The sequence below is a fragment of the Trachymyrmex septentrionalis genome, unplaced genomic scaffold (genome assembly GCF_001594115.1).
Source record: "Trachymyrmex septentrionalis isolate Tsep2-gDNA-1 unplaced genomic scaffold, Tsep1.0 scaffold11, whole genome shotgun sequence".
NCBI lineage: Eukaryota > Metazoa > Arthropoda > Insecta > Hymenoptera > Formicidae > Trachymyrmex > Trachymyrmex septentrionalis.
In genome coordinates, this window is record NW_017304228.1 from 5,324,978 (window position 1) to 5,336,662 (window position 11,685).

Genomic DNA, 11,685 nt, shown 5'->3' on the forward strand with positions numbered 1-11,685 from the left:
AAAGAAAAAAGAAAGAAAGAAAGAAAGGAAGAGACACTAACGATCGTCGATAGACACAACGATTTTTCGTTACATGTTGTGCTATTGTAATGCGCTCGCATTCTCGTCGAGATATTTGTGCAACTCGTACTGTGAGAAACATCAGGCGCCACGGCATATTTTTATTTCCGTAAATATTCTGTAAAACAGTATCACTCGTTGTTGTTTGTGACGAAGAAAAAGAACGTGCTGCCAGCAGATACAATTACGGTGAAATTAATTAGCATTTAATTTCTGCAAAAGAAGTGATATCAATGTATCAGAGAACGCTTTGAAAATTATTATGATTATTTGCAACGGGCATTTTATGATAATCAAAATGGCATTTAGTATGATTAAAACGTGAGCGGTGTAAAATAATATTTTAGACGTGTCCATTCAGCCACTAAAAAGTCAAAGTCGCTGGCCGCCGGGAATGGCTTTCGTTCCCGGCAGTTATTTTAACGAGACTATTAAAGATCGTCCTGACATTTTCGAATGGCATTGTTTGTCACGATCAAAAATGACGGTAACGTCGGGAGAAAAATACTGCCGCGATACGTCGATTTAGTGCCACGCGCTAAACGGCCACACACGTCTCGTCGTAGCTTGTAAAAGCCGTGTGCCAAAAGATAACTCAGGGGGCTTTAAAGAGTGCATCGGTCATTACGTTTCCCGATTAAAATATACGGACGGGCGAACGGGCGGAAGCACGGGGGGAGTTACGTGCCGGCCGAGCTATTAATCAAACTGTATCGGCATTTTTCGGTGACGCAAACTCGTGGATTCAGTTAAACAGGAATTTCGGTAAATTCCACGGAAAATGAAAGCCCGCGCGCGGCCGCGTAACGCTTTACACGTATCGCGCCACGGTTTGCTTCTGTTTACCAGCTATACGGAAAATGATTAACGACGCGAGGAACGAGGTCGAAACTTTCGGCACATCCGCCGGTTGCACGTGCAGCGTGCACGAGTGATCTGAGACACGCCCGGCGGTCTCTCCATGCGGTTTTCAGCAGACACGTCCTCCTCGTCATTCGCGTCCCCGGAAATTTCACCATTTTTTTCATCCGTCCTTCGTTGAAGCGACATGTGACGACGTTGAGCATACGTGACGAGAGCAGGTGCACGAGAAAAGTGCCGTGTTCGTCCTCCTCACGTGGTGGTGAAGCTTGAGCCGTAAACGGCTGTCGCCTCAGCAGCGCGCAAAATATTAATTAAGGTGCACTACCACGCTTAAAAGCTGTATCTTATGGCACACATTTATATTCCCTTCTCTCACGAAACGAACGTTGCCGCCTCCTCTCGCTCTTAAGGCGTGAATTTTTTTTCATCTCTTGAAAATTCGAAACGTCCGCAGAAAGTGTCCCGCAATAATTACGTGAAAAATTGGACTCTAAGACGCTACATAGACTCAGACTCATAGAGACACTAAGCTCTCACCAATGGATACTTTTTAACTATGGTGTATCAAAGATAAACTCCGCGAGTACAAGTTTCATTCCTTTCATGCGCCGTATCTTAAAAACTATTCAATGTCAAGTCTTACATCTATGATATCTTTTGTTTATCACTACAAGCTACGTCAAGCGGTGTCTACGATAAGATTTTAAGATGTAAAACTGAAGTTTTAAGAAATCGATCCAATCACAGTGAAATGTGAGCAGAATAATCAACTACGTTTAAGTGTTATGCCTGAAAATCTCATTACAGGCACTGTTTTATATGTGAAAAGTAATTCATTTCATCAGGACTCAATTATTCATTTAATTAATGCGAAATCCTTTCTTTATCCCTTCTCCACTGCCGACGTCGACTTTTGACGTCCCGTCGAAATGTTCCGATAAAATATTTACACTTGACCCGACTATCAATTTCAGTGAGACATAAATAGACTTGCTTAATGGCATTCACAAAATCATCCATTCTTTCACTGATGCTATAACCTGCAAGTAGACCGATTAATAATCGTCAGATTCTATCTATCGGATGGCCACTTTCTTTCTGCTGCAGTTTCCATCGGCTCGAGGTGACGTGCAAGGGCTGCGCCAGGAATTAATTTTTCCTGCGGAACTACACGTCGATAATTTCTCTTCGTCCAACGGCCGACGATTATCTCACGACTGTCGACGTTGCGCACACAGGCTAATTAATATTTGTCGTATCTTTCGTTGACACGCGCCGATACGTTAATAGATTGTGTGAAAAATTTTAAGTTTCCTTTCGCGAGTCCATCCGCGCCAGTATCTTTTTTTCCATCTCGTTTGGTTAAAAATGTCTACGAGAAACGATTCGGCTTTAGCCCGACTTGTCTGGGGAAAAAGAAAAAAAAAAAACGATTCCCAATCCCTTTGATGGACAGCCATACGTTCGTCGCAACTAGGAAGGCCGGAAGGAACGCGAGAACTCTTCGGGGACGCGAAAGCGACCGATCAGATTTCAATGGATGCATTTCAATCGAGGTCACTGCATACGAATTTCTCTTTGGTATGCAATGATTTATGGTTCGTTGCGCGTTCTGGTTGCGGTCGGTTCGCCGCCGAGCGTAGCTGGAAGGGAGAAAAAAAGCTCTTCCAAAAAGCTCCGCACGACCGCTCCCGCCATCGGCGAAATGGACGGACCGAAAAGGAAGTTATCGGCGTTCCTTGTATTATTATTCGGTCGTGCTGCGTGTATTACTACAGTCGCCGGAATAGAAGAGAGAGATTTTCGAAGAGGAACGAAATATAAAATATCGGCAGATTTACGCGACCATCCATTTCTTAGAGTTCTTTAAAATTATTAAATAGTGCAGTATATATATATATATATATAGAGAGAGAGAGAGAGAGAGAGAGAGAGAGGAGAGAGCAAACTGCTTTATAATTTACAGTGTCGATCCGTCCGTTCAATTATTCGTCTGCTCTTAAAAACGGCTTAATTTTTTCAAATTTCTCTTCCAGCAAAAGACATTGAAGAACTTCAGTTCCACCGTAGCAAAATATGAGTCAAATCATTTGACCGTGAAGGGATCAAAGTCAATTTTTAGTAATAGGTATTGGATAAACGGCTTAACTTTTTCAAATTCTGGTTCAAATTTTTCGTTGTACTATTTCGTTACATGCACTTGGAACGGAATTTATTATCGAATAAAACCAAGTGATAAACGATAATTATTCTAATAAGATTGTCAGAAGATTCTTTTCTGCCGCTTTTAGACAAAAGCCTTAGAGCCTATCTTCGGACTCTGTGAAATCTGACACTGACGATATCGGATATTCCTCGCAGTATCTTATCTTAATTAAAACCACTCACCTTCTTGGCGTCATTGTTGTTGTCGGCTGCGTGATGAGGTTGCGGACTCATTGAAGCACCATTGCTGACTGCCCCGCTTTGCGATAGAAGCTCGTCACTACCCCTCTGCAACAATAGAGAATACATTTGCGTGATATAAATAACTCTTTTACACGACGCATTCCTCAATAAATTCCACTTTCCACGACGCATATATATTTTACGTCAGCGAGTAACGTAATTCGGAATTACTGCGAACGTCGCGCGTTCTTTTTATAACTCTACGACGATCTTCAAATATTATTAATTATATATTTTCAGAGTATCGATAAAAAACATATTGCAACATTAACATGCAAATCGTAAAAGTATCACTGTAATTTTACGGAATAACGTTAAGTTGGACGGTACAATATTTCACGAGTACTAATCGCTCGTCTCGTTTTATCCTCGTAACTTTGAGAGAAATTGAAATAAATTATCACGTTGAGCATCTTTCGATTACTTAAAAAGTGGAAAGAAGCGGATCTTCAGCAAAATCCTATTCGATGTCTCCTTAGAGCGCTGGATAAATCTCGGACTTGGCGTCAAAAGAAAAAACGGGTCAGAAGCGTATAGCAGTAAGACGCTTTTAACATAGGTCTGTGAATCTAAATACTTAACGGACTTAACGTCTCGGACGCGGAAAAACGCTGCGGTCACTCGAGCGAAGAGAGTTCTCTCGCGAGATATTAATAATTAATCCCTAATGAGCCTTCGTTTCCTTCGCAGATCATCACAAGAACTTCTACTTTCGACTCTTGAGAGATTACATTAATCGCCCTACGTGCAATTACTGTAAAGAATTTTACAATTACTGTTATAATGTTTATTGATAAAAACAATATATATATATATATATATAATTATAGTTGCAAATACCATAAATTTTCCTTTCGGCGAATGTGTCTATTTTTATGAAAGTTATAGGCAATCTGAAAATCTGGTTGGGTTATAGTCGCATTTAGTGTTGTTTCGTAATGCAAGGTTTAAAAATTAATCAACGCTCAGATTGCGCCTTTACGTATGTTTTAGCAAATTTTTTTCTGAAATTAGTTTCATTTAACATCGCCACGTTATTCCGCGGATATTTTGTATAGAAAATCTAACAAATATCTGAAAACATAATACGATTTCTTTTTAAGCACGTAACGTGTTTTCCTTATTGATATAGCGAAAGACTCGCCTTTTCACGATTACGACTTTTCTCATTCACAACGCCATTCATTATAGAATCGCGGTTTTCTCGTCGGCAGCGTTCAACGTCAAAGGAGATCGCATGCATCGTGTATCGCTTAACGAAATATTTATTCCCCGCTGTACCGTTGCTGCATCTATTCACGAAATAAGCTACATTATGCAATCGCGGTTGGATGTAGTCCGTTAAATTTGTAGATGAGCTTTGACAGCGAAAGCCTTCTGCGTTGTCTTACACAGGCGAAAATGCATGAAAGATAATTCATAACTCGTAAGGAAAACCACTGAGAACTTCGGCTACGTCGAGACGGAATGCAAAATCAAAGACTGAAAAGACGACTGAACGAAACGGAAGGAAGTGAACCATAGGATATGGCAGATTCACTCGCGGCTAACCCTCGGGTCATCGAGCAACAAAAGACAAGAGCAACTCTCTTGACTTCGTTACTCTTTGAATGTTAACTAGAAAAGTTGCTGACCAATTTAAATAACTGCATTCGCTCGTTTACAAAACAACCGATTTTATTATCCTTCCATTTACAAAGATTTCTTTCGATTTCAGTAAACAAGCCAGGAGGAAAATTGCGAAGTCCATGATTTGCGACTTTCTTCGAATTTAAATTAAAAAAAAAAATGGATATCTAATCTCCGCTTTACGCGAGAAAGAATTTTTGCTTTCTCGAAATTTAACGGAAATAAACAATAAATAACAAGAAGGAGCTACAAGCCAGATTTTTATATATTTCAAATTCTTAGAACAAACATTTCGACCTTGTTATTAGGTCATCCTCAGTGTAAAAAAATTAAACGCAAATTTGATAAAATTAATAAAATTATATAATTTATAGCTACGCAATGCAATGCTTTTTGTTCTGATAATATTATCGGTTATATTCTTCCATTATAACTATAGTATATAATTATAGTCGCGATAAGTCCATAATGAAAATAATGAACATGATGAGTTATTAAATAAAAATATGTACCAGTACACATTCTATTATCAAATTAATAAAATAGATTATAAAAATTAAAATAACAATGAATAAATGATCTTTATATTCGAAATTATTAGTATATACTTATTTTAATAGACAACTATATTAATAAATAAAACTATTGTACATATACCTCAACTGCAATTGGTAAACCAGGATATAATCGGTAATTGAAACAACGAGTCAATTTAATTCGCAAATGCAGCAAGAAGCAAATGCAGAAATATTTTTTTTTCTGCAGCTTGACTCTCTAGGAAAAATTGCATATATTTATGAAACGTTCACTTTAAAATTAAATTCGGGATCTATGCAGATTAATTACACCTAAGTACTAAAGATGGAAATGTATGTAGCATTAAACTCCGGAATCTCGTAATAGCGCGCGGTTCAGAGCACTGAATGTAATAAACGAAGTTGTCCCCACTTCACTTCTAAACCATGAAATTCAGGGTCTTATTGGGAGCCACGGTTCTATTACCCCATTCATGCTACTCATATGCTTCTGGCGCGTATGGAAGGAATTTTGTACATTAACTCGCTATTACGAGATTCCGGACGAATGAGTGTACTTCTAACTATAAAAAATTATCGAAAAAACTATTTGCCGATATATGTACTGATAGAGATGGATTGATATCGATAGAGTACATACATTGATAGATTTTTCAATCACAAGATATTTTTTAGTAAAATCTGTAAAAAACAATGTTTTTTACAGATAAAACGATGCTACTTCTAGAAATTAATTTTTCACTCGAGACAGCAACACTGACAAACATGATGTTATATCAACAATATTATTTTAAGATCTGATATACAATTCCTACCAAAAGTTTGAAATTAAAAATATATTAATATTTACACTTTCTACATAAAAATGAATATGAAAACTATATACATATATACGAAAGTTGTGTAAGTAATTAACATCATATTTTTAATCAACAACACCTTTTTATTTATTTACTGTATTTGTTGTCATTTTTTAAGTTGAAATATTATAAGAATACCAAATAATAACAAATACAATAAATAAATTGTAAAAAGGTGTCGTTAATTAAAAATATCATGTTAGATCACACAACTGTTTCGTATCTATTTAATTTTTATATTTATTGTTGTATAGAAAGTGTAAACATTAACACATTTTTAGTTTCAAACTTTTAGTAGGGACTGTGCACATCAGATATACATCCTTAAGTGAAAATAACTTTCTTAGCTCACACATGTTAATAAAACAAACAATATTTTATTAAAACAAGAGCACAACGTATTTGTTTAATTAACGTATTATTTGAATTGACAAAATTATTTTCAATTAAAAAAATAATACCATTGAGACAACATCATGTTTTTCAATGTAAGTAGCATCGCGCGGAAGCGTGTAAATTAAATGCAATGTAAAAAAATGTGTTACGTACACGTCTAATTACATTTAAATGTATATTTAATGTATATTAACGTACGTCTACACGTTCGAAGTACGAAAAGTCACAAAAGTGTTTAGCCCCATCCCGAAAAATAAATACACGCGGAAAGTTCCGCAAGTGCAATTAGAAGAACGCATTCTCTGCGACGAAGCACGTTTCATACACGGTTTATCTTGCGAAAGTACACTGCGAACGTTCTCAGCGCATTGAGTGCGCGCTGTTAGGTGGAATATCGTTCAAAGAGCGGCAAGAAGGAGCTCTTATGTGGAACGAGATTCTCGTCTCTCCACGATCATAGAAAAAGGAAGAGGGAGAGAAGCAGCATGAGTGGAGACAAGCCACGGAAAGGGACTCGGATTCCATATTTTCCTCGGATATGGGGATAGGGGGTTCATCCTCTCTGACCAACATCCGGCGGAGCTGTCCGCCCCGGTCTTGGTGCTCGTGTATTATTTATTTCCCGCGGACGTATGGATTATGGACCAGCCAGCTCCCCTTTCGCTTCAGAGCCTCGTAACCACCGTCACGAACTCCGGTTTCTCTCTCTCTCTCTCTCTCTCTCCCTCTCTCTCTTTCTCTTCCCCGCTGTATCCTATCTGCTTTCATCCCTCAATTCTCCACCCCCCTGAACAACCATCATCTCGATTCCCGTCTCGGCTTCTTCTTTCAACTTCGCGGATCGCAAGGTTGTTTTCTCTCGATCTCCGCGAACCTCGTCGAGATCTTAAATCCAAGAAGCAGCCGCTGCCTCACTCTTTCCTTCTTCCTTACCCGCCCCTTTCGATCGCCGTTTTCTCCATTTCTCTTTCTTGTTTTTTTTTTGCTCGTGTTTCCGCTGAAAGAAAATCTCCCGTGCGACCCGGCGAAGAGCGCGCGAGCGTTTTACGTGCCCGACGACCCGCACGGAATTGTCCCAAGATCGTCCCCGCACAGAGGGAGTGGAGACGGACGTTGGTACATTGAGCGAGCGATACCCGAGGACGATGAAGCTTCGCTCGGATGACAAACCAATCTCACGCACCGGCTGCGGACGCTATCGAAGAAGAAAACTCGCGACACGCTCCGTTGGGCTTATCTGGATCTGACGAACTATCGGACGAACGCGAATACCGAATGCACGTGAATGAGTGTGTTAAATTCTGTTCGATCGTCATAGCTGGAAAGAAGCGTGGTCAAGGAAGAAATGACAAAATCAAACGCAATTTTCGACCGAAGTCTGAATATCAAAATTGTTACCGGAAGCAATCTTAGCTGTGATCCTGTTATCCTCGGGCATGGCTACTCGTCGCTTACGAGCCGGTGATTGCCTAGCAGGTAGGTCAATTTTCTCGGTAAGTCGTCTCGAGCAAAGGACGAAGACGGCGATGATGACGATGGTGATGGAAGGATGCGAAACACACGACGTAGCTAAAATAATATTGGCCGAAGATAGCCCTGGTGATAGGCTGCCAAGGAAAGGGTGCTTGGTTGGTTGGGGCGAGGATGCTATTATTGCCTTTCGAGATGGATGACTTCTGGATACACAAGCCCTCGACCAAAACTTTAGCCGGAGAAATTACGAAGATTTTAGGACCAAAGAGAGTTGAAATACTTCGTTTCACGGAACAGGATTATGCACGAATCCTATTCTTCATATTACCTGCTCCTATCTACGCTTCTACACGCCATATTGCCGTTGATGAATAAAGTTTCCGTAATCGCAAGAAGTTATTAATACCAAATGACGTCTGATGACGTAAATTTATCGGCAATTGATCGACATCACGCACCTGCGACGGGTCATCGTTGTGTAATGAAGGATGAATAGTATCGATAAAACTGCCAATGAGGGATTAAGTGTCAATTCGTTTCGTTGACATGTTGGAAACTATAGTAGCGAAGAAACATTGTGTTATCGAAACGAAACTTAAGACAGATCAATATAACAGATTAAGCGATGGCAGTGAAAAACTTTTAATGAATTGCAGACGTAAAATTAATCAATTTTAAGTACATAAATTTATAAAGGTTTTCTCTTAGTCTACCGTAATTTTTAACTTTAGCAAAAGTGTCCCCATTTCAATTAAAATTCAATCGAAATGCAATAGAAGAAGTAACGAGATCACAGAATCGATATCGGATATAATTATCTACTAATAAGAGGTACCTTTATGCAACTTGTATCACGACTTGCCTACAAGCTGGATAATTTGAGAACGGAAGTTTCCCGAGTCGTGATTCTCGTCGAGATCCTCTCCTCTACGGCAAATGACGTGGAAAGAGGGCAGAAATTAAAGCCGCTCGTTAGGATGAAACGCTTCTGTTGCGATCGCTGTGCTTCGGCGTCACTGAACCGCGAACAGAGAGGATGGAACGATCCGATATTCGAAACACACAAAGAGTCGCGAAAGTGGATCGCGTCTTCTCTTACATGGGACGCGTTGGAATTTTGCGAACTCGTCGGGTCGAACGGCGGATGGTAAACAGGATTATCAGCTACGATAATCGCCTGACTTGCATCTCTTTACTGTGTGTGGTTCACTTACTCTATTTTTTATTTTATTAAATTTATTTAAGGTTACGAAATCTCTCCGCGACGGACAAATTCCCGAATAAATTTGACCGGTCGTGACTTAACAGTTAAGTAGATTACGGAATAAGATTTTACTGAAAGAAAGGTGTTCGATGATTGACAAACTTTGAGACTGTAATTGCATGATAAAATAATTATAGTTAAGAGTTCCATTTTTATTATAGTTATGACTGTAATAATAATCATATTTATAACAAAAATATATAATTGGCACCGAAAATAACTATAAATTATATAGTGCTAACTATAATTTTCATATTTTACCGTGCAATTGTAGTTACAAATACTGAACACTTTACTCTCATGCTCGTTTTTACCAATGTGGATTAACTTTAATCTCGGTTCAATTTACTCTTTATCTTTTTCTAATTCCCACAACCAGAAAAAGATGAAGAATTAGTTGAACCGAAATTAAAATTAAATTACGTAATTGGTAGAAACGGGAATCACCGTCCTTCCGTCTTTTGGCCCTTTGACCCCAAACGATGAAAAAGATTGACGCGGCCGACGTCGAAAAAAAAAAAAAAAAACAAAATAAAGTGGAGAAAAATTGATCGTTGAAAAGAAAACTGGATGAAAGGAACGTCGGTAATTCTAGGACATCTTTCATCACGGATAACTCTCGTGTGAAGATTTGCTAGAGTTAATGAACGGAACTGTTAATCCGATGCTCGTGATAGTAGAAGGGTCGCATTGAAAAGTTTGATCTGTACATAATGGTGGCGCCGATCATCGACATTACCAGTACGGCATACACCCATAACTATCATCATTAGTGGTGTTTCCCTCCGCAGTCCGCCGTATATCTATCCGCTAATGAAGTCGATACGAGGATCGAGAATTTCGCTTTAATTAGCATGCGCAGCTAGGAGGTTTCTATTTGCATCTTGTGGTCGGGAGAAACCTGCCGATGCGTTCCCAACGATCCAGTACGAAATTGATAGATCATATTGGCGCTAGAAACTTGTACATAACAAAAAAATTTAGTTGAATAAATATTGGAATATTTTCTTACGTCGATTTATCCTCTAGAGGTGGCACCGCCTTAAGGGAGGGCTTTCCTGATGACGCACGTATTATTCTGTCTTTGTTAGAAATGCTCATGGAATGTCAAGAAAGATAGAACAATATTTATATCGACTTGTGTCACTAAGAGTTTTTCATTTTCTGATTAACTCTTTGTTTAGACTTAACTTCACTCGACTTGATGATAATATAAAAATTGTGTTTTTTCTAACTACGATTAATCGCTAAATTGATCGTTTGGTATAGTGGTAACTCTAAAATCTCATCAGTTTGGTGATTAACCAGATTTTAAAAAGTCAGTTTTTACATTACCGTCAGGTTAAGTCTAACTGTAAGTTAACTGGAAAATGAAAAACACTCCTTGTCATTAAATACCTTTCGGTATGACGTACTCGATCTTTTCTATAATAATTTTTCCATTGCTTGTAATGTTTTTATTAATACAGATACATTTACTTGATATCATTATGTTTCTTAATGTCTGACGTTTCGATTAAAAAAAAATTTTACAATATGTTTATCTCAATGACAGTTATAAATAATCGAATTGGATTGGATGTGCCATACACCAGTGTGTTGTTCCCGTAGTGCGGCGTTTAAAGATTAGGAAAATAATTTCTTTTTACCGATTTTATTCCAAATTGTAAATAAAGAATCCATCGATATATATCGTATCGATACATATCGGCATTTATCAATACATACACTTCAGCTTTAATACTAAAGTATAATTAATTTGCATAGATTTCGAATTTACTCTAAATCTATCTCAAATTTAAATTTAAAATAAATATTACAAATATGCAACACTCTCGCCCTCAGACGAGTTATACCATCCTATAAACGTGGAGTATTATTTAACATTACGTAATATTTTATTCGACACATATATTCTTAAGTGTATAATATTATATATAAATATTTTAGTATATTTTAATAATATTATGTAATATTAAATAATAAACTCCTGAAATATTGATAAGTGATTATATTTGAACTACTCATAATATTATTAAAAAATGATATTATTTAATAAATATAAAAAAGTATAATAATTATTATTATTAATAATATTTTATAGATATTGAGAGAGAGAGAGAGAGAGAGAGAGAGAGAGAGAGAGAGAGAGAGA

At 37.9% G+C, this 11,685-nt stretch overlaps 1 protein-coding gene across 6 annotated transcripts in view; it reads right to left on the minus strand.

Annotated features, from left to right (window-relative positions):
• The window catches only part of LOC108749996 (polypyrimidine tract-binding protein 1), a 389,037-nt gene that overhangs the window by 150,626 nt on the left and 226,726 nt on the right, over nucleotides 1-11,685 (minus strand). For all 6 annotated transcript variants that reach the window (XM_018489177.1, XM_018489162.1, XM_018489152.1 and 3 more), the window contains one exon: nucleotides 3,313-3,417. In XM_018489177.1, the coding sequence (XP_018344679.1) occupies nucleotides 3,313-3,417 (105 nt within the window). The remainder of the gene's footprint in view (nucleotides 1-3,312; nucleotides 3,418-11,685) is intronic.